The 24,357-nt window shown below is 35.4% G+C and overlaps 3 protein-coding genes across 3 annotated transcripts; 2 read left to right on the top strand and 1 right to left on the bottom strand.

Moving 5' to 3' along the window:
- Positions 1-4,201: 4,201 nt before the first annotated feature.
- LOC143542057 (uncharacterized) lies at positions 4,202-10,326 on the top strand. The gene is made up of 11 exons (XM_077034730.1): positions 4,202-4,332; positions 4,378-4,437; positions 6,067-6,155; positions 6,459-6,505; positions 7,250-7,330; positions 7,411-7,576; positions 8,359-8,668; positions 9,294-9,410; positions 9,529-9,595; positions 9,680-9,717; positions 10,030-10,326. The coding sequence occupies exons 1-11, from the start codon at positions 4,202-4,204 to the stop codon at positions 10,136-10,138; spliced, it is 1,215 nt and encodes a 404-aa protein (XP_076890845.1). The 3' UTR covers positions 10,139-10,326.
- A 1,891-nt stretch (positions 10,327-12,217) lies between these two features.
- LOC143542065 (glucose-1-phosphate adenylyltransferase large subunit 3, chloroplastic/amyloplastic-like) lies at positions 12,218-18,792 on the top strand. The gene is made up of 15 exons (XM_077034737.1): positions 12,218-12,468; positions 12,568-12,681; positions 12,761-12,934; positions 13,447-13,539; positions 13,616-13,699; positions 13,791-13,846; positions 14,101-14,194; positions 14,268-14,380; positions 14,657-14,729; positions 14,927-15,007; positions 15,589-15,675; positions 15,785-15,889; positions 17,950-18,056; positions 18,137-18,197; positions 18,548-18,792. Exons 1-15 carry the CDS (start codon positions 12,274-12,276, stop codon positions 18,647-18,649), a joined length of 1,539 nt encoding a protein of 512 aa, XP_076890852.1. The 5' UTR covers positions 12,218-12,273; the 3' UTR covers positions 18,650-18,792.
- Positions 18,793-19,312: 520 nt separating this feature from the next.
- LOC143542055 (DEAD-box ATP-dependent RNA helicase 58, chloroplastic-like) lies at positions 19,313-23,971 on the bottom strand. Its single transcript, XM_077034729.1, has 10 exons — positions 23,787-23,971; positions 23,033-23,126; positions 22,344-22,457; positions 22,117-22,239; positions 21,934-22,038; positions 21,277-21,435; positions 21,117-21,185; positions 20,351-20,440; positions 20,140-20,280; positions 19,313-19,636 (listed from the first exon to the last, which is right to left on the bottom strand). The coding sequence occupies exons 1-10, from the start codon at positions 23,969-23,971 to the stop codon at positions 19,373-19,375; spliced, it is 1,344 nt and encodes a 447-aa protein (XP_076890844.1). The 3' UTR covers positions 19,313-19,372.
- Positions 23,972-24,357: the final 386 nt, after the last annotated feature.

Here is a 24,357-nt window from a genome sequence, read left to right as displayed (position 1 = left end):
TTTTAACAAAAATACACCCTTTAACTTTACAACATTTTTATATTCTAATTAACTAGTTCCAAATATAGGATTAAACTTTGTAAGTTGCCCATAACGATCAACAATCTAATATAACATAAATAACGTTAATAAAATAGAAGGTGGCTAATAATATTAATAAATGTGCATTCAAATTACAATAAACAAATTTAACACGGGTCGGGTTTTCGGTCCGAAGATTGACGAATGTTACAATTTTTTCTATGTGGGATATAAATCCCTGCATTTCCAGCTGCCAGAATGTGTAACCTCCTCGATTTTTATATGGGTTTTCTTCAAATCTAATCACATAGTAACACTCCTTGAAGATCATTGTAAATATAACTTAAAAAGAAAAGGTTTGCGGACACCAAAAAGTAGTAAAATAAGCAATATATTAAAGAAAGCTAAACTAATTTAAAGCAATTAAGCTAAACTATATGAACCTAGCTCCTCTGTTCTCCCTAGCCCACTACTCAAATCTTGCCCACTACTCGAACTTTGATCATTCTGACCCCCACTATAAAACTGACCCTGCCCCTGGTTAGGATTGTAATTGGATTGGAAACCAGGGGGTGCATCGGATGAATGCCAATTTGAGTTATTCTGATTAGGGTTCTTGTATTTTTTTTCTAGCTTGAATTGCTATTACCGTTAAACACATTTGGGAACCTTTTGATCAGTAATAAAATCCACCTTCTTATGATTCAACAACGGACACTCTAAAGTACCATGCCCACCTCTATACAACTCACATTTATCCATCTTAGCTTTGAGCTTCTTCACCTCGCGGGTTAAGTTTTCTAAAGCAACTACCACACTAGTTTCCAAAGTGACCTGGTGCACACCTTAAGTGGATGAGGGTGTACTAGTGACAGGAGTAGAAATCCTGTTGAGTGGCTTTTTCGCATAATCAAACCAAGCAAAACTTTCAAAAATATCATGTATCAACACGTGGAGTAGGTACTTGTACTGCTTACATAGGTTTGCCTTGCTATACTGAGAAGCATTAGATTACCATTGCACTTCAGTCTTCCAAATAATCCTTTGATAAGTTCTTTATCAAACTCATATGCATTATTATCATTATCTCCAAAACCTAGTACTTCTCTAATATTTGAGAAGTTATAGTAATCTTGTGTCCTTGAACCTCAGATTCAATACGATTCTCTGTAAACACATATTGAGCCGTCTCCCAAAACGGTCTTATAATACTGTAATACACAGTGAGATTGGTGGATATGGCTCGATATATTCTCGATTGGCGTATAAATGTAATTACATCACCAAACATCGTCCGACCGAAGAAGTTTTGACCCAGAAAAGCAACAATATTATGCCTTTGGTCAATCACCCAACGAGCAACAAGTTGCTCTTCTTCTTGTTCTGTAAAGCCCCGTTTCCGGAAGCCCTACTTTGGCGTTGGATTTACTCATAAACATAGTTCTTAAAATCAGAGTTAATTAAAAACTTTTCGCGGAATACATAATATTAAACATTCTTATAACATAAGTGCTTGTTTTTAAACTAAATACATTAAGTCTTAAAAGGTAACGTAAACGACACGTGAATCTTCTTTTCTTCGATGCCAATTTTCACTTTGTTGCCACGTGTCTTCCCTCAAGCAATCCGTCGCATCCTATTCACCTGCGTGTACACTAAAAGTCAGCTATGCTGAGTGAGTTCTAGTTTAACAGTTTACAGGATTATTCTTACAAACATACAATTATACATACATTCTTGCACAGATATTATAAGGGTCTGCCACCCGACTTCTTGCACCGATATCGTAGAGTCGGCCACTCTGTTCTTGCCCAGGTATTAGAAGGGCCTGCCACCTTGACTCTTACCATTCTTGCCCAGGTATTAGAAGGGCCTGCCACCCTGACTCTTACTTCACATTCCTTCTAGATTCTTACAAACATGTTAAGTTAAACAACTAACATATGCAAGTTCTAACCCCTTCCTTTCATTCTTGCATTAATCATTTGTGTAAATCACATAGATACATATATCTTTCTTTCATTCTTGCATTAATCATTCACATTAAGCACATAGGTATGTATGTTACTATTCTTACAAGTATGCACACAGCCCCGAACCATCTCAAAGAGAAATGGGGCTAGAACTCACCTGGAGACGATTTCTCTCACCGTCAATGGTAATGCCCTTCCTTAGCTGTGCACGACTAATTGTACAATACATTACGCGCGTCAATTAACCATTACTACTACTTCTTAAATCTAAGTTAATGAAACCCTCAACTAACGGGGGTCCGGGGGCAGCGCCCCTGGTAGTGGGGTCTAGGGGCGGCAACCCCTAGCAGGGTCCAAGGGGTAGAGCCCCTGGCTGGGGTTGAGCTGTCAGGTCAGCTCGGAAAAATTTTATTTTCGTTAATAGGTCCTTTAAAAAAAACGCATCAGAAAATGAATCGGGTCACATTTTAATAACAACTTAAACAATTTCGCATGGGAGGAATTTCGCATAGAATTTCGCTTCGCATAACCTTTTTCGCTTCTCACGGCTGAGCGAAGCGAAATGACTGTTTCGCTTCTCATGGCTGAGCGAAGCGACATGCCTGTTTCGCTTCTCATGGCTGAGCGAAGCGAAATGCCTTCCTTTCTTCGTTTATACCATTTTAAAGCCATTTTACTTCGTGGCTCTTCCTCAGGACCTAATTTTTTTACTCTTTCTCAACTTTCGACACATTCTGACCCCATGCACCTGATCCTGAACCCATATCTCTCATAGTCCAAACGCCACCTTTTTATCTTAAAGTGCACCAAAGAGGTTATAACTTACTAAGTTTATATTTTTCTTACATTTCACAACCCGATCTATCATTATATCTGTTTACATGCCGATTCTAACCATAAAACTTAACCATTTAGACCGAAATCTACCTTTTGCTTCGGGTTCGAGTTCAGATCCGGACAATACATAGATCTGGACGTGATTCTTGCTATTCGAAGGCACTTGAACACCAAAATATTTCTTACTTTTGCTTGGATCCGAGTCCGAAATGCTAGAGAGAAAGTGTGTGTTTTCTAGTGTGTGTTGTGTAAAGAAATGGTGAAAGGATGGGGGATGACCTTATATAGAGAGCCATAGGCCCCACCATCCACCTCCATTCCAATCTTATCCAAATACAAACACGCACACAACCAAACTAACGACACACCGATAATAATAAAACTTTCCGTTATTTATTAATTCTCAAAATACGGATGTTACATGTTCTTGTTCAGGATTAGCATCAGGTTGCTCTATATGTTGTTCTCGTATCAACTGTGCTTGTTGAATCACAGGCTGCTCTTGCTCACCCACTAGAATGTTAACCTACTCAAATACGAATCTAATCAAATTGAACATCCCCTAATGCTAGTGAATGAACTATACATTATTGTCGAAACTAGTCCATATATATTAAGACTAGTACAAAACTATGAAGCAAAGAACGAGACGACTTTAGATGTATCAACACAAATGCTGTTATTATTATTATTATTATTATTGTTGTTGTTGTTGCTGCCAAGATTTCAGATTAACAGATATTAGATTGCTATTGTTATCGGTTTTTGTTTCCTGAGTTTTGAAGAAGAAGATAATAGAGATCCAAAGTGCAAGGTGCATGGTTTTTCATTATAATCGATCAGGGGTAATAACGTAATTGCACACTTTGGTTAACGCCATTTCTTGACGGTGAACCAAAAGTGAAAAAAAGGACCACCACATGGCCCATATATGCGAAAATGCCACCACGAGGTTGAAAGCTACGTTTTGGGTTTCACCATAGGAACCATAACTGCAATTAATTCTTGTTAGAAAGTGTGCTTGTAATTCAAATTTGTTTTTATTTAATTGATACTTGCTTTTCTAGTTCCACAAAAGTATCATCTAGAAGTAAAGCCCAATATAAGCCTTGTCATAACCCAAATACTTAATTCAAATCAAGCACAGTAACTTAAGGGTATGTTTGGAAAAACTAGTTGGTGGCTGTTAGCTGGTGGTTAAAGCTGGTAGGTGTTAGCTGTAGCCTTTTAGAAATATTTAGGCATTTGGCAGAGTAGCTGAAGCTTTTAATAAAACTAGCTGGGTGTTCGCGCGATGCTGTGGTGTGGGCGCGCAACATAAAATATATGCTATGGGCTTAACCTGCTGTACATTTCCCTAGGGTTTACAAATGGCGAAACCAGGCCGCGGCTCAGCCTCCTCCCGTTCCCGTTCCATCTCCGGCTCCTCTCGGTCATCCTCCCGTTCCAGATCTCGCTCACGCTCCTACTCTTCATCATCATCTCCATCTCCGAAGAAAAGGTTTCTTTTCTAACTACAGTATGCTTATTTACCTGTATTTTTAAGATATTCAGTTTTTCACAGTGCTGGCGATGGACCCAGACGCCGGAGTTCTCCACCTCCAAGGTACTCTCTATTGTCTTTGTTTCTTTTAATATCGCCCATTGATATTATGTATACTCTCCTACCATTAACTAATTAACCATTTGCCACTTGCGGCATAACACTAACAACTGTTGCAAGTAAGTAGAATTCAAATGCTATATTCACATGGGGACTATTGACTGCATAGTGTGTGTACTGTCTGTTGTGTTTATCAGTAGGAGCTACATTTTGACTACTTGCTAGCAAATTCATGCGCTTCTGTTTGTTTAGGTTTGAAAGTAGGTGCATTTGATTTGCCACTGCCGTAAATAATGTGGTGTTTAGGTTGAGATTTTGACTGAAAACAACATGAACAGGTGTTTCTTGTTTGTTTTGTTACAATTTGATTATTATAACTGGAAAGCTGAAATGCCATTGCGTTTTTTGGCTGTTTGCTTTATGATTTTTTTAAGGATTGTGCTACAATGTTCAGGAAAACTTAAATACTACTAAATATTTTAAAACTTATGCTGGTTTACCTTATTTTCATGATCTCGCTGTACATAGTCAGCCAAAGTTGTATGTTAGGTGCAGTTCAGAACTAAACTAGACATGCAGATACCCATTGGTCTCAAAGGCACACAATTTGATTTTTTTGCCTGTTAAAGGCAACTTAATGACATAGTTGTCAATAGAGATTAGCTGTCAATAACGACTAGCTACCTATGTGCTACCTAGTGATAGCGATGAAATAGCGCCCGCTATTTTATGTTAAGCAATAAGGTAGCAGAAATTTTTTTAAAAAATAGTCAGAGTTTTATTTCACGAAATTAAGTTTTTACGGTGGAATTGGTGAAGATTGGTGCTGTCTGGTCGTTAAAAATGCCTAAAAATTCGGCTTTTTAATTTTTTTATATTAAATAAAACCTAAATATAGCTATTTTCACGCTAAGTGGTCGCTAAACAGGGTGTAGCTATCAACGGATGCATCAACATAGCATGCTATAGCGTTCGCTATGTTTGCTATTGACAACAGGGCTAGTTAATGATACTCGGATATTATGTATGCAAGCTTTTTTGTACTGTTTTTCTTGTATGCATTAAGAAGGATGCACACGTGATTCTCAAGTTTAGTTAGTGGTTTCATGCATGTGTTTAAGTTACCTCGACTGCAAGAGTCTACTATGCGATGAATGCAACTAAAATAGCATATTGTTTTGATGATGGATAGAAAAATAATGGTATAGAATAGAGAGATAGATTTCACGAAATGATGCTGTGCATTGCATGTTGCTAGAGAATTGCTAGTACATGTCTGCGGATGTTTATGTACTTTGGTCAATGAAAGTTCATCTTTTTTTTAATAACATTTGTACAAAAGAGACAGGCACCATGTTAGGAAAGATAAATTTGTCTTTCTTCAATTACACACAGTTAACAGCATGAATTTGTATAGGCTTCATAATTTAGATAGGTGTGCAAGTCTGCAACCTTGTGTTTGTGGTATTTAAACTTTAAAGGTTTGAGGTTTTTAGACCGTTTAGTAAAGATTATTCTATCTGCTGATTTCTTTTTTTGTTTATTTGTAGTCATTCAGAGAGTGTGTTGTTCTGTTGTTTACCTGTTCAGGTTATTTGTCTAAATTTTACATTTCTTTTATTTTTTTTACAGGAAAGCATCTCCTGTACCCGAGTCACTTGTTCTACACATTGGCCAGCTCACAAGGAACGTCAATGAAAATCATTTGAAAGAAATTTTCGGTAATACATCTGATCTGCTTGCTTAGTTCGCTGTTTAACTTTGCACTTAGGCCCAAGAACAATATTTCTTTTTTAAATTTTACGTCTTAGACGTGGAGAGTGAACTAAGAAACTAGTGATGGATACACCACATGCTATTCGTTTCATGTCTAATTGCTAAAGTTATCATTTCTGTATCAAACGATGTAGCAACAAAAATCATAGCTTGAGATAATTACAAAGTTGTCAAGTTGTACATGTTTGGTTGTTGATCTTTGTTTATGTGCCTGGTCTTTGTTTAATGAGCATCTTTCTTTGTTACAGGAACTTTTGGTGAAGTTGTACATGTGCGGTTGGCTATGGATCACATTGTGAGATTTAAGTTTTACCTTTTTCTTTCTATTTTTGACGGTTGCAGTTTCAACGTATTTACATACAAATGGGTCTTTTTATGTCATATACGAATGGGTTAATCAAAGCAGCTTAACTGATAAGGAAACTGCTTGAATTGATCAAACAAGCTGAAAATAATTTGAAATGTATATAGTTGCATAATTTTTTTTTACGTTATAGTAAAACAGCTTTAAATCATTCTTTTGCTATGTTTTAAAAGCATTTAATAACAACCAGGGGTGCTAAACTGGTTGTGTTTGTCGGTTGGCGGGTCAAACGTGACAAGGACCCAAAAATTGGCATCACATGAACTGAACTTGAAAGTCGTATCTGGCACATTAACTGGAACAAGTCACGTGTTTATGTGTTAAAACAATAACAACTTTTTTTAACCTGGATTTTTTTTGTGTAGTTTTTAACGTATTTCTTTTTCTTTTTTTGCATATAGATATATATTCTAAAGTTTCAAGTTTTCAACTCAAGTACAGATATGCATAAAAAAATTACATTTAAACAATAAAATTTGCCTATTTTTTTGTTTAGGATTTAGGGTTTTAGACTTGTTTCGAACTCATGTATATGCTAAACGCAAACCCGCAAATTTTACCATTTTTTTGTGATAAGTTTTTCCATTTTGTATTGAGAATTTGAGATCAAATCAAATATAAAAACACATTTTTAGTTGTGGTTAGTTGACAATTACTTTATTTGTTTATTTTCAGGTTAACCTTCCAAAAGGATCTGGATATGTTGAGTTCAAGTTACGAGCTGATGCTGAAAAAGCTCAATTACACATGGACGGTGTATGTTTAATGCTATGGCGCAATGACTATTTAATAAACCATTATTTTTATAAACTCATGCTGTTGTGGCATTGTGGCAGGCTCAAATTGATGGAAAGGTTGTTCAAGCCAAGTTCACTTTACCTGAGAGAAAGAAAGTATCACCACCTCCCAAGCCTTTGGCCACCGGTTCAAGGAGAGATTTGACCAAAACTGATAATGCTGGCGCGGATGCTGAAAAAGATGGACCAAAACGTGCACCTGCTGGTATGCTATATTTAATAGGGGAGAATCACAAATAATACCCCCACAAGCTTTTGAAATGTTGTTTTATGGACAATCAAATTTCAAAATATCTAATATACCTACTTTTAATACATTTGTATTTTTAGTTACATTTCTTTCTTTATAAATAATTTTTATATTATCTAATGAGTAATTATAATGTTATTAATTGTTCATAGAATTATAAGGGTAAAATAGTAATATTTAAAGTTGTTTTCAATAAAATGGGTAAATGTGATATCTTAATTAGTTTTTAGGGGTATATATGGTACTTTATATTTTCAGTGATTAAATATAAAATTATTAAGTTTTAATAGAAGTATCAGGATAAAAAAGCCATATTTAAAGTTGTTTTTAATAAAATTGGTAAATGTGATATTTTATTTAGTTTTTAGGGTGTATATGATAGTGAAAGCTTATATTATTTAATGAGCAAATATAAAATTATTGATTTTTACTAAAAGTTTAAGGTTTAATAATTATCTTTAACTTTTTTTAATGAGTAAATATAAAATTATTAATTTTTACTAAGTTTACGGTACAATAATTATATTTAATATTTTTTAATAATTTGGGTAAATGAAGTATTATTATTAGTTTCTGGGGGTATAATGATATTTTAAGGTTGGATTGGGTACTTTATGATATTTTAAAAATTATAGGGGTATTTATGAAATTTTTTTATTTATAATTAATTTATTATTTAACTCCAATTTGTAAAATTACAAAACTACTTTGTAAGAATATCATGTGTTCGTTTGCAGCGTCTCCTCGTCGAAGGCCGCCATCACCGCCACGCCGGCGGTCTCCTGTTCCTAGAAGAGGATCTCCTCCTCGTCGGCGTATCGACTCACCGCCTCGACGACCCGAATCACCTTTTCGCCGTGGCGGCTCACCACCACCTCCTAGAAGAAGACCTGGATCACCACCACCTCCTAGAAGAAGGCCTGCATCACCGCCACCTAGAGGCCGCTCACCTTCGCCGCCTGGAAGGCGTTATAATCGATCACCTGTTAGGCTCTCTCCTCGTCGCCGTAGTCCTATTCGAAGGCGTTCACCTCCACCAAGACGCCGGTAGTTATCATTATTATTATATTGTTTTTCTTATTTTGTAGATAAATTTGCTTTACCAACTATTAGGCTTGTAAACAGACTGAACAAACACAAACATAGCATGCTTTTGTTCATTCGTTTGACTTTAATGGAACACACAGTCGAACACAATTAATTAAATATCAATGCTTTTGTTTGTTAGTTAAGAAAATAAACGTGTTTGTGTTTGTTCCTTAATGTGTAAACGAACAAACATAACTGACCTAAAATTTGTTAAAAACTAATGTGAAAGACAATGTGATGGGACCAGAAAGATATTTAAGCCAGACTTGGTTTTAATCGACCAAAAGTTTTTAAATGAATTTGTTAATGAATGTAAACTAACAACTTAAACAAACGTAACTAAGTAATTTAATTGAACGGAAATGAACGTTCGCGAGCATAAACGAACGAAAACACATTCTTGCTGAATGGTTCGAGAACTGTTTACTGAACGCTTGTTTCATTTACAGGCCTACCAGCCGTTTTATTACATACTTTTTATTTGTTATAGGTTTTTTCATTCTTTTGTAGATAACTTTGTTTTACCTCCTTTTGTTATCATACTATTTTTTTTATATTGTTTACTTTTATTTTGCGCATGCAGTTCTCCTGGAAGAGCAAGGAGTCCACCACCTAGAAGATCTTCTTTGAGCCGTAGGCGTAGCCGTTCGCCCATCAGAAGGCGTGCTCGTTCACGTTCCAAATCAATCTCACCTAGGCGGTAACTTTTTCTTACTTATTGTTTTTATATGTTTAAACGTATAATTAGGAAAATAGGTGCTTAATGATTTAAGTTGTAAACTCATACTAATAGATTATTTATTGTTATTATTATACAGGGGTCGACCACCTGTTGGCAGGCGTGGGAGGTCCTCATCTTACTCAAGCTCTCCAAGCCCCCGAAAGGTCTGAACTTTGTTAATTTGGCAATTGGAAAGTTTCTCATTGTGTTTAGTCAATACTAATGCTTATATTTCTTGACGGGAATAGGTAGCGAGGAAAGTATCAAGAAGTCGCAGTCCTAGAAGGTAATTATTTTGTTATGTTTTCTAAACTCGTGTTTTTCTACATGTGTAAACAAGCCAAGCTCGAGCTTGTCAAAGCTCAAACTAGGCTGGTCTTGATTTCTATGTTCTAAGGTCGACTTTGGTTCCAGTTCGATTAGTTTATTGTTTTTAAATTATTTTGCTTATATGTATGTATATTTTTAGTTATAATATAGCATGTATATACATATTTTTCTAATTTTAATTTTATGTATATGTTTTTATCATAAATATGTATATATTAATATTTTTAATGTCTATTAACATGGTATGTGGTTGTTTATTCTGGTGAAGGCCGATAAGACGAAGAAGCAGCAGCAACAGTAGCAGCAGCAGTGGTTCACTTCCACCGCCACCACCGCCGCCGCCAGGAGGACCGCCACCATCTGCTCGCAGGCCTTGAGCCGTCAAAGAACGAGTCCTGAACTTAGATCTTATTTGGGACGGTTAATGTGTAGTGATTTGTGTTTGCTGGTGTGTTTGGATGCGATTAACATGTTTGTTAGAATTCATGCGTTGACGTCTAAACACTTGCCTATACTTTTTCAGTGTTGACTATTTGGATGAAAACGAACATGATGTATTGTTTTTTATCATTAAGTTCCTAGTTGCAGCCGATATGAGATGAAAACGGACATGATGCCGTGTTGGGCTGGTGAGTTCTATTGGTATATTAGTAACATTACTTATTTGTGTTAAAAAAAGAACTATCTAAACCGGATTCGGTTTTGAACCCAAACCGAGCCTGGTTTGGGCGAGAGCTAAACTGTAGATTTTAAATCAATTTTTAGCCCTGTCCTTTGAAACTAGTCAAACCAGTTAAGTTAAGACTGTTAGGTATCTCATTCAGTCACATCACAGTGACCCCGAAGCGATCTTATTCTAGTTGGGGATGAAATTCAAAAATTGGATTCAATCTTAACCCCCAAACCCCTTTCTAAACTTCGTAATCTATTCAACAAACACTTAAATTACGACGTAACTGCAATGAGTTAAATCATGAATATTTAATAAAATAGTTAATAATAATTGAAAAGCCAAGAAACCGTGAATAAACGGTGACTCAACTTTAATCTTAAACTTGTTTGATCTATCTTGTGGATGATAAACTAAAGATGATTTGCAGTGAAACAACATAACTGAATGCCTGCCTTGACTCGATTTAGAAATGGTGTATATAATTCGGTGATTATCTCAGGGGAAAAGGCTATGAGCACGATGCATTCGATCCATGTGTTGAATTAAATAAACAATATCATATTGATTGCATTGCATCTCATAAGAGATAGTATGCGAGTCAAGCATTTATTTTATCATATTTTTATACCAATCAAACCGCATCAAGAAAATGTTGAAATATTTTAAGCCGGATAAAATTAATCTCTAAAAGGGTTATAGGATGTTGAATAATTTGATGTAGAACAAATTATTCTTACTATATTCTATATATAGTATACGGGTCTAGAAGTACCATAGTTTATTGCAATTGATGCAATATTTCTTGCTAGCTAGTTATGCGCAACTAGATATATTTTATCGATACAGTTTGTTTTTGGTGAGGAGACATAAAAATGAGCTAAAAATAAATATTTTCATACTTTCAAGATATGAAAGATATGAGATCATATTTTACTAACCCATACAAAAGTGTGCTTATTCGTATTGATTCAGGGAATGTAATACAACAAAGTCACGGATCTTATGATACTTATTTGGAAGACGAGACATTACATAAGATAGTACATTATTACTTGACACATGTCAAGTAATTGTGCGCTTCAAGATGAAGCGGCGAATTAACATAAGTTATTTTTTAAGTTATTTCAAGTAATTGTGCGTTTGATGACATAAGTTATTTTTTAAGATTAAATACAAAACTAAAAGATATAACAAATGTAACCATCAATTCAATGGTGGAACCAACTTAGGCTCAAAGGTCCACCAATCCTCCGGCTGCTGAAAATCAATCAAATTTATTGGGTAAAAATGATTGGATTTTTCTTAGAATAAAGAATAAATGAGTTAGACCACTTTATTATAGTCACTTCAGAATTTTTTTTAATTAAAAAAATGAACCTTAATAAAGGAAAACATAGATTTTTTTAGATGAAAATATGAATTTTTAACTATATGTTAAAATCTTCAATTTTTAACTTTTTAAAATATTCTTTTAAGGAAAATATATATTTTCTCTTTTAAAACATGAGTTTTCTGTAAAGAAAGATGTATGCTGCATGTGTGCATTAAATTAAAGCAAAAGATAAAAAAAACACACACACAGATGCACACGAGAATATTCGTGGGTATTTAATTTAACTAAATAAATATCATATGTATATAAATAAATAAACAAAATATAAATAAGTAATAAATAAAGATAAGGACTGCTGAATCACATAAAATTTAAGAAACAAAAATACTTGTGGATACAGATTTTTATGGATAACATAACTCACCACAAGTACCACGCAATGCAACCCCACCCCATGTCAATAACACCATATTTTCATTGACTGAAAACTATAACTTACACAAAAAATGGCTGTACCACTCTTCACTACCATAGTCCAGCAGCCGCATGGCGGCTCCCGGCTGGCTCCCGTTGACTGGAGACCGGTCAACGGGGACTTAATGGGAAAGAAGCTAAATTTCAGCCAAAAAACACAAAAGAAAAACATTGTTAAATCAAACATATGCATGACACTCACCACCAACATTGCAGGTGAGACAAAGGTGAGTTCTTGTTCCTCATTTTTATATATAAAAAAAAAAGTCAAAGTCAAAGTCAACATAGTTTCATCTTGACTTCATGAACATAATTACTGTTTACAGTTAAGGGACCTTGATATGGAGAAACGGGACCCAAGAACCGTTGTGGCAGTTATTTTGGGAGGCGGAGCGGGTACCCGCCTTTTCCCACTTACAAAACGCCGTGCAAAACCTGCGGTACGCATTTATTTATTTAATTATTTTTAGATTGTAAGATTTATTATTAATGTGTTAAATTGATGATTGGTGGTTATAGGTGCCAATTGGTGGGGCCTACAGGCTAATTGATGTGCCAATGAGTAACTGTATCAATAGTGGGATCAATAAAGTATACATTTTGACTCAGTTTAACTCGGCTTCACTCAATAGACATTTGGCGCGCGCTTACAATTTTGGTAATGGTGTTACGTTTGGAGACGGTTTCGTTGAGGTAATGCTGAGTTTTGTTAGAAGGGGCAAAATGGGTTGTTGGGTTGGTTGTTTAACGGTTTTAAACCGGTCGAATTTGATCCTTTGACTTTTTCAAACCTGTTTTAACCTGAGCCGGTTCCACCTAAAACTGGTTTTGACTTTTGTTGACCTCAACTGGAACTGGTTAGTAGAAAAAACCGAATATGTACATCCCTAACCGGTGGATGATGCAGAGTGGAAGCAAGAGTAAATAGAATAATAATCTCATGGGAAAGTTGATGTAATATTGAATGCCACTATTTTTAAATGAAGCACTATTTTATAAGGTAGATTTGAATTTGGTAGGTCCAGTTAAACTGTTTGAAGAATAAATATGGATGTATAGTTATAAAATTGACTTCCTAAATGAACGAGTAAATTGCTATAAGATTGACGATTATTTACGCATAAAGAATAAATATAAGTCTGGCATCTCTTGGATCAGCTTCATATCACAAAGTCTAATGATTATAAATAATTATGTGATATCAGGCATTATCTGCAACTCAAACTCCAGGTGAGGAAGGTAAGAGGTGGTTCCAAGGTACCGCAGATGCGGTTCGCCAATTTCATTGGCTGTTCGAGGTAACCGAAACTTTGACTTTGGTCAAACTAACATATTATTGAAAAAAATTAATATGAATAACTTTTGAGTCTATAGGATGCAAGAAGCAAGGATATTGAAGATGTTCTCATTTTATCTGGAGATCACTTGTATAGAATGGATTATATGGACTTTCTTCAGGTGAACATATTAAAACCATAAACAAGTTTTATATTAATTATATTATTTTTTTTTTACAAATTTACATATTAATTCTTCATTTTTGTTGTAGAGTCATAGACAAAGTGGTGCAGATATTACAATTTCTTGTCTGCCCATGGATGACAGGTTATTTCTGCTTGTTATCCTTCAAAACATGCATACTGACACTACAAAAGACCAAAATAACCTCATGTACATTGGTCAAAACGTTAACACCATTTGGTCAAAAGGATGTAAAGTTACAACTTTTTAACTAGAGGACATTTTTTTGTAGTTAACTTAGTTAAATGACACAACCTTCAATTCGGAGTAAGCTTAAAGAACGAAAAATGTAAATTACCCATGTTTAATTTTTTATATTATTTATGTGTGACGTACAGTCGGGCCTCAGATTTTGGATTGATGAAGATTGATGGGAAAGGAAGAGTTCTTTCATTTAGTGAAAAGCCTAAAGGGAATGAGTTGAAAGCAATGGTAAATTAGTAGATATTTAAAACGTTACGATACAAACGATTATATTATTTATACAGTTAAATTTATACTTTAGGCGGTCGATACAACAGTTTTGGGGTTGTCTAAAGAAGAGGCTGTAAAGAAGCCGTATATTGCCTCCATGGGAGTATATATTTTCAAGAAAGAGATCCTTCTAAATCTTTTGAGGTACATGACACATCATCAATGAGCGGATCGGGCTGACCTGTTGACACTTTTGGTTCATTTCTTATAACTTTTTAAAGATGATGAATGTGATTAGATTACAGAAACAATATTGGTACAGAACTACAGATATGATCTAAATCTTTGTATAAATTGATTTAAGAGGTTGTATGTGTAAAAATAGACTTTGGTTGACTTTTAAGTTTTAACCTGTTTGGCTCGTTACACCTTTTAGCAAGATATTTATTCTTTGACCCGTTTGCCTCGTTTGGTTTACAGATGGCGTTTTCCCACTGCAAACGACTTTGGGTCAGAGATTATCCCTGCTTCGGCCCAAGAATATCACATAAAGGTTTGTTTAAATAGCTCACATGCGCAAACATGTACAATGTATATTCGCACACACGGTTATAATATATTTTTATATGTATCCATACGCGTGTGCGTGTTTGTATGGATGTATGTCTGCATATATAAACAAATATTGGTGTATATATACATGTATAACATGCATATTACAATCAAAACATTAAAAACATTCAATTGCAGGCGTTTTTATTTAACGACTATTGGGAGGATATTGGTACGATCCGGTCTTTCTTTGAAGCAAATCTTGCATTAACCGAACATGTGAGTTGTATTCCGACTTCCATTGTGCTTTAGTCTCATGCTTTTTGTTTTTCTTTTGTTTGTTTGTTTTGTGGTAAGCTGTAACGAGAAGGGTATAATTGTCATATTATGATTTGTATTTTTAAAATTGGTAAATATGTAAATTAAGTGTCTTAAATGTTTTGGTTGAGTAAATATTAAATTATATTGATTTTTTTAGGGGTATGTACAAATTTCACCGAATCAGTGTAATTAAATAGTTTTTCGTAATGGTATTTGATGATATAACCATCTATGCGACTGTTTTTACCCACATCAAAATTGCCAGTTTTGACCCGAATCCATTTTGACCCATACCAAAACTACCGTTTGGACCCACATCAAAATTACCAAGTTTGACTCAAACCCATTTGACCCATATCAAATTTAAACCAGTCAAAATTACCAGTTTTGACCCATATGGGAAAACAATGTTTTCGGGTCAAGACAAGTAGACCCGTTTCGACCCACATCAAAATTCCCCGTTTTAACCCTTACCCATTTTAACCCGTTATCCGCTCATCTGATTTTTAACTTTCTTCACATCTGATTTTGAATTACAGCCATCGCGGTTCAGCTTCTATGATGCTGCTAAACCAATGTATACTTCCAGAAGAAATCTGCCACCATCAAATGTTGACAACTGCAAGGTCAGTAATATCAGAAGAAAATAATATTAAACTTTTTTCATTATTTTTTTGAAAATGAAATGAAAATAAATTATGTGCCTCATGACTCTTCCTTCACATTATTATGCAGATTGTTGACTCGATCTTATCACACGGTAGTTTCCTAACAAATAGCTTCATTGAACACAGTGTTGTCGGCATTCGATCAAGAATCGGTTCCAATGTTCACTTAAAGGTTTTTTTGTTACTTTGTTATGGCATTTGAAGTAACATTTTCTAATTTTATTATGATTATTTAAAATCCATAATCACTCTTAAAACACGTCTTCAAACACACATTTTGTCGTTAGATAGGGTTCGGGAGCTAACCTATTTTACCCGCTATTTCAGGAAATATGCATAAGCATAAAAAAGAAATACGGTAAGGCTGCGTGCTATGGTGTGGGGCTTCGAAGCCCCTTCATAGTGCCACGTTAGCGCCACGTGGGCATTGGGGGCATCGAAGCCCCAGGGCATAATGCCCCTCTATGGTGAGGGGGATTCGAAGCCCAACCTTTTTTTTTATAAAACAAAAAAACCAATACAATAATATATAATACAATAATAAAAAAATACAATAATACTAACATGCAAAATAAATTAAATAATAAAACATATAAAAAAAATTACAGCTATTTTTAGTCGTCGTCCTCGCCGTCATCTTGCTTATTACTCCAAAGATGTTCAACCAAATCCAATCGAAGGCTAAAATTCGTTTCCTTTCCGTTGAGGGGATAATGTTGTAACTATTTCTATGCAAAAAGAAAAGCTAACAAGGGGAAAAGTGGTTAGGATAAAATTGAGGAACTCCCCTGTCAAGAAATTGGATCAAAAGATATTACGTTTATGGGAAAATCGATTCCATCTTCACCAACGCTTCAAGATTTCGTCCGTATCATAACATCCGACCAATCCAAACGGGTCGCTAAATCCGTTTCCAACAAAACCCGGGTTGTCTCTCCGCCCGAACCCGCCAAACCCAAGGGGATCCGGATTGTTCATTCGGAGAAACAACAGCAGAGATTGTTAAAGACAATGGAAGAGAGTTCGTCGATGAACCGCCGGATTCCGTTGGCGGACGTGGTGCTGGAGTGCTCGAGACGGTGGTTCCAGGATACCCGTTTGGGGGGGGGGGGGGCACCCCATCTTCCCCTTCCGCGCCCACCATTCCCTCCACCGCTCCCCCTTCCGCACCCGCCTTTGAAGGCGCCTCCCCGGCGGTGTTTCCCCTTCTTCCGCGCCCCAATCCTCCCCCTACCGCGCCCATATCGACCAACCTAACTGTTTAATATACATCCATCCAAATGTGGTGCAGCAGCAGCATGAGCTTGGGTTTCTCAATAGAGACTCAAGTTCAATTCCCAATTACAACACTTTGTAGGAGGGATATGGGTGGCTCAATGAAGGAAGTTCAGTTTGATCATGAGGGCATCCGGGTTTTACCACCAGCGGGCATTCGGGCGGTGGATTTTCCCCAGAACTCCTTTGTCTTGTTTGGTTAACCTATGGAATAAAATGAATTATTACTTTATGTTGTTTGTTATAAAAAATGTAGGAATGAAATAGAAATTATAAAAACACTCATATCTCAAAATACGTTTTACAAAAAAAAATTAAAATAAAATAAAAAAACCTACAATGGTGACGGTGGTAGCTCTGGCGACGAAAATGGTGTTGGTGGTGGCGATGGTGGCGGCGGTCAGGCAGCAGGGCTGGCGTTGGTCAAGTAGCATTGGTAGTGATGGCAATGGTACGGTAGTGGTGGTGGTCAGGCAGCGACATTGGTGGTGGCGGTGGTGGTCAGGCAGCGGTGATGACAATGGTTGCGTTGGTTACGGCGACGTTGTTGGCAGCGGTGGTGGCGGTGGTACGCTGGTGGTAAGGTGGTTGCTGCGGCAGTGGTGGCGGGGGAGGTGGTGGTGCTGATGGTAGTTGTGGTGGTGGTGGTGTTGAGAAAGTAGGGTGAAGGAGGCCTAGAATGAAAAAAAAGGAGTTGGGAAGGAATGGTTTTGATGGAATGGGATTCCATGTGTAATGGATGATTCCATTCCATTGAGCAACCAAACACCACTTTTTTCATTCTTACGCAATGTATCATTCCATTCCCCCTATCATTCCTGCATACCAAACGCTACCTTAGTGTCACCTTCGATTCATGATACGATTTGTGGGTTATGTTGGGTTCCACCTATCAACCCGCTAACATGACCCGTTTAACACCCATAAAATTGACACTAATTTATTAAACCAATGCAGGACACTCTGATGCTTGGTGCTGATTATTATGAGACCGATGCTGAAATGAGATCGTTGTTGGCCGAAGGCCGTGTTCCACTTGGAATAGGGGGAAATACCAAGATCACGTGCGAAACTTTTAAAAATTAAGGTTACTGTTTACTTAGTAGTCATTTTGGTATTGACACATTGTTCGTATATTTTGCAGAACTTGCATCATTGACAAAAATGCTAGAATTGGGAAGAATGTAATCATTGCAAATTCAGAGGTAAGCCCATAAAAGTTACCACTGGCAAAAAAAAAAAAAAAAAAAAAGAAAATGGGCAGGTCAGAAAAGATGGTTAACGGGTCAAAATAGATTCGGACCAAAAGGGTGATTTTTGTATAGTTTAAAATGGGTCGAGTTGAGTCTGCTTTTTAAACATTTTTGGTCCCACGGTTATAAGGGTATCGGTGAAGCCGTGAGTTTTCCATAAATGGTTCTCATGGTAAAAAAAGAGAAGATTTATATGGCTTTAAAAAAAATTTAAAGCATTGGTGGTAGATTCACTTTTAAAGAAACTTATAAATTAACGCGAATGAACAAATCAGTATTTCAACTTTTGAATAACATTACAGGGAATACAAGAGGCAGACAGATCTTCAGAAGGGTTTTACATTCGATCGGGTGTAACGATCATATTGAAGAATTCGACAATTAAGGACGGATTAGTGATATAATGCATTTAGTTTATTGTTCTATTTGAGGATGAAAAATAATGTGAAATATAAACATTATATGCAGAGAAAGGATCAACAGGCTCTGCAAATGTGAATACACTGCAACTTTTGAAAATTATTAAATTTTGGGTTGATGGCGTAAGCATGAGATAAGCTCTATGATGATTTGGTCCTAATTCCGGTTTCAGTTTCGGTTTTGTCGGTTAAGTTTCGGCTTTGGTTTTATCTTTGACTTCGAAAACCTTGGGCCAAAATATTGCACAAAATAATGAATTTAGACCCGAACCTTTGGACCTAAACTTTTTTGTTAATTAATTAATTGATTATTACACATTTAACATAATTTTGTGCTACAACATTTATTAATTTCTTATAATATATTTATATTGGTTTTTTCGGTTACAAATGGTTCGGTTTTTGGTTGATGAAAAGCCAAAATATTAGATTCTCGAAAAAACTTAAAACCAAAGGGCCGGTTTGTTATTACTTATTAGGCGCGGTTACGACTGTTATTTCGGTTACGCTTAAGTTATTTCCGTTTCATGCACACCCCTAAATTCAACCGAACAAGTGCGTGAACACCCCTAAGGCATGCCAAAATAAAAGGTTAATTCAGATTTAACCCGCTTCGATTTAAACCAAGCCGATATGCCCCATAAAAACAAATAAACAAAATGAAGAAAGCATGGAAAATAAGAGATTAAATTACCATAACAATAGTACTTACAAAAACAACTCGTCACAGACGAACATTAACTCGTTTTCGTATCTTTGTAACACAAACCGCTCCTCTGATGTTATTATGCTTGTAACTACACACTTATTTTCTGAAAATGGTTTTCTACCAGTTCTTACCGCCCGATGTAGATAGTGCACCGCATCTTTAGGTAAGTCGAAGTTGTATATGTGGGTTGTATCGGGCAGGTCAACGCCTCTGCCCGCTATGTCAGTTGCCACCAGAAGATATGATCCACCTTGTCTCAGTTCCTGTTTTCAGTTATTTAACTAAGTTAAGTAAAATCAATACAGGTCAAAATATGTCAAATGACGAATACGACCTTATGCTGTTCATAACTTTAAAGCTGTCTTTGATGAGGTGTCTATGTATTATACGTTAAAATCTTTTCATTATTTGGCATGCTAAGAGTGTCAAATATGATTAAAAATTTTGATACCTATATGTTACAATATTTTATATAACTTTTGAGTAAATTACACAAATGGCCCACATGGTTAAAAAATTCCGAATTATTTCCCTTTCATCTATGGTCCAACAAGTTAACGGGTTTTTTTTTTCTTTTAATCCCATGTAAATTTACTCTTTTTCTTAAAAATAAACAAAAAAAAAAAAAAAAAAGAATTCCCATAAATTGGTTGAAATTTCTACATCTAACATTTAACAAGGCTATTTCGGTAATTGTATGGCCTTACTTTTTAAAGAAGATATCAAAAGAAAGGGTAATTTGGTCATTTTGCAATCTGTAACTTACAGAGAAAGAAGCTGCTCGAGAGTTGAAATTTAACTTTTCTTCTAGAAGCAGAATTTCATGATTCCCTTGATGTGAATTCTTGAGCACATCAATTACAAGACTAGTTGCAGGGGCATATCCAGCCTTCTTAGACTTCTCAGACTGCAAAATAGTTAACAAAAGTCAAAATAGAGAAGTCAACCTAAGTCAACAAAAGTAATGTAGCACTAACCTGTTCATTAACAAAAATTATCACGGACTGAGGCGCGTCAGATTGCAACAAGGATACCAATGCCAGATGCCTTTCACTTCTATTACATATCTGAAACAAGTATATTTTTGGGTCAAGAGAAGTACACCCGAAATTATCGCGGACTGAGGCGCGTCAGATTGCATCAAGGATAACAATGCCAGATGCCTTTCACTTCTATTACATATCTGAAACAAGTATATTTTTGGGTCAAGAAAAGTACACCCGTTTTGATCCGTATCAAAATAACCGTTTTGACCTGAACCATTTTGACCCATAACAAAATTATTGTTGAGACCCGCATCAAAATTACCAGTTTTGAGTTTTGACCCAAAACCCATCTTGACCCATCTCAAAGTTACCAGTTTTGACCTGAACCCGAGTTTAACACACAATAAATTACCAGTTTTGACCCGAACCCAATTTTAACCCAAAATAAAATAATAAATTACCAGTTTTGACCCGAACCATTTTTGATGCATATCAAAATTACTGTTTTGACCCTCATAGTTTTGACCCGAATCCATTTTGACCCAAATCAAAACTACCAGTTTTCCAGTTTGACCCATATCAAAATTTAAAATAATGACCAATATACCTGTCTCTTTACCCTTACAATCCAAACTCTCATATCCTAACTCGTGTTATAATTTAAGGGCATAAATTACATAAATGTAAAAATGGGTAAATCTGATATTATGATTTTTTTGTTGGGTAAAATTTAAAAGATTTAATTCAAGTGACTCACCAGAAATCTGTGCTGTAAACGTGCAGGCATTGGCTGAATGGGATTTGCATGGATATGAACACAATCAGCCTGTTGAGAAAAACACAATTCACATAAATATTCCAAAACCAGTGACAGAATATTATTATAAATAAAAATAAAATGATGTTTTTCATTAAACCTTGGTCCACTTTTGCTGTATACAGTCATATAAAAACCGCCTGTGTTGAGGAATTGATGCGCTAGCAAATATTGTTTGACGGCTGTTGATTGATGAGTAAGATATTAATAGCTTTCGCAGAGAGCTAACTTGATTTGAAGAATTAAACATGAAATCCACCTAAAAATAACACATTATATATACATTTTATTAACCAAATTAATGTGCTAATCATGCAGAACAAACATGGGGAATTTCATATATAAATATACACCCTTAAAAATTTGCATAATATCATATTTACCTTACCAAAAAAATATTATCAAATTAACTATCGAAAATACTTCAAATTTTAAAATTACCCATTTCATTGAATACAATGTATAGTATGACCATTATACCCTTTTGTTTCCCCTTGCACTCCAAACTCATCATAATGCGTAACTTAAGTGAAGGGTATAAATGTCATGAATGTAAAAATGGGTAAACCTGATATTATGATTTTTTTGTTAGACAAATATGATATTATAATATGACCATTAGACCCTTCTGTATCTCCTTGCACTCCAAACTCTCACATCTTAACGCGTGTTTTAAGTGAAGGGTATATTTTTTATAAATCTAAAAATGGGTATATCTCATATAAAATTATTCCCAAAAAATAATGTGAATAAATACCTCGTCAATTACTAAAACACGCATTGATTCTAGTTTGATCATCTGTTTCTCGAGCATTTGGCATAAACTTCCCAAGGTTCCAACAATTATTGTAGGGGGCTCAGCCTGCAATTGTTAAAATTATCTTTTTTGAAGGAAATTAATATTAAGCCAAAACTTACTGAAGCAAAAAAAACAAAATACCTTTAACCAACTTTTCTGTCTTTTTAAAGTTCCTCCATCTAAAAGAGCCATAACAGTGCACAATTTATTTTCCAGTTCAGGCTGATCGGACTTTGCTGCTAGCATGCGGGCGACTTTTGCAACCTTTAATTAACGAAAAGTATAAACCTTGGGATAATGATTGATGCGTGATTAACATTATATGTTTTTCAAAAGTATTTGATTTAATATTTTAATGACTGTCTTACTTGCATGCCCAGCTCTCGAGTTGGTACCACAATTAATGCTTGCACTGCTGATCTTTGTGTGTTTATTACTGAATATATCAATAACAAGTATGCCAAGGTTTTACCTGAACCTGTCTGAAAAAACATAAATAAATTAAAAAAAATCAATAAATAAATAAGTTATCCCCTTTAAATTTCTTATGCTTTATAATATGCATATACTTATGCATACATACATATTAGTTTAAGAGCTTCAAGAACTCTTGACAACTAATTATTTTATTAATTTATTTTGTATATTTAATATTATTTGGGGGTAGTTTTGTCATTTATTATATGTAATTCTGTGATTACATATGTGTATTAACTAATTTACATATAAGTACTGATAAAATTACATACAATAAATGACAAAACTACCCTCAAATATTAAATGTATAAAATGACTGGTTGTTGAGAGTTCTTAAGGTTCTTAGATTATTTGAAAATCCTGAAATCTGAAATGATCCTTATATTATAACACTTCTGCATGGATCTCTGGCCTGAATTTTATTTAATAGCATGCGGTTGCTTTCGATAGATAGGATGTTAGTAAAAGAGATCCAAGTGTCAGAAATATTGTTTAGAAGTTGCGAAGATTTGTTACACATTGTAGAAAATACGTAAATTTAATCTATAAAATGTGTTTATATTCGCTAGCATATATTCACCTGGGCATGAAGTATACAGTCACGACCAGAGAATAGGACTGGTAAAGCTTGTCTTTGAATCTCTGTAGGTGTAAAGTATCCAACTTCTTCAACCCTGCAACATATTATCTTGCCTTACACAAACAATATTTGACAATAACCAGAAAATTCTAACATCACTTATACATAAAGAACTTAACTTCTCAAATACAAATGACAATAGCATGAAAGTACGAAACTTACATGGACTCTATGACAAGTTCCACAAAGGTTTAAAGTTAGCAATTTCATTCAATAAAGTACTAGTTTTTGGTAATCTTATATGTACAAATTGTGCTACCAAATTAAAAAAAAATATAACACACCAATTAGCCTCTACTTTTCCTCCCATTTCATTTTCACCAGCATATCAATAACCAGTGTAGTGAAACTCGCGAGGCATTAGTTGGCGGTGGGGGTACCGACTAGCAATTGATGGGGATTAATCAGATTGAAACTTAATATGTAATTTTTCCAAATTATATGTGTATATACAAAAATTTTTATATATAATTTTTCAAAATAAGTATAATTTTTCGCATCGGCAGCCCACCGATTTCTGATTAATTGGGACCTAATTCGACTTTTACAACACTGATGGTAGCTTAGGTTTTTATATTACACCTCCTGTTTATATGAAGGCAATTTCATATATCCATTTAAACTTGTAAAATATGATATGCCCCAACTTATAAAAGCACATTTTATAGAATGAAGAAAAGACAGACGTACGTACCTGCGCAAGAAATGATCGGGCACGTGACCCTGGCAGACATCTCGAAGCGTCAAATGTTGGTCAGTTGTTGATGGAGATGAAGAAGAAGATGTAATTGAGGAAACTGAAATTGGGTGAAAAGGGGTTTTATTAATATATGAAAATGGGAGCCTCCATGAGAAGAGACCACCCTGCAACACCACCATTTCAGCAGGTGTTTCACCTTATCACTCACCTCATGGCTTTCTACTTTCTCTTTTTAAAAGTGTCATCTTAGTTTCTTTTGTTTTTGCTTGAAACGCGTCAGCGGGCGCGTAGACATAGCCTCTGAAGGCTCTGTTCGTTTTTTCTTTGATCTGAAAAATGCTGTTATGATCTTAATAAATAAGCTATTGTTCAATTTATTCACACTTCTTCACATCCTACCAACACCCAATGATCAACACCACCGCCACCACCACCCACCCACCGTCCGCCACGACCATGTCCATCACCACCACCACCCACTGTCCGCTACAACTGCTGTCCACTACCACCACCCACTGTCCGCTACAACTGCTGTCCACTACCACCACCCACCACCACCGTCCAC

This window comes from Bidens hawaiensis, unplaced genomic scaffold (genome assembly GCF_021521415.1).
Source record: "Bidens hawaiensis isolate Kalapana, Puna unplaced genomic scaffold, B.hawaiensis_p1.1 tig00012745_1, whole genome shotgun sequence".
Lineage (NCBI taxonomy): Eukaryota > Viridiplantae > Streptophyta > Magnoliopsida > Asterales > Asteraceae > Bidens > Bidens hawaiensis.
The sequence above is the reverse complement of the archived record's forward strand: the minus strand, read 5'-3'. Positions and strand labels throughout refer to the sequence as shown.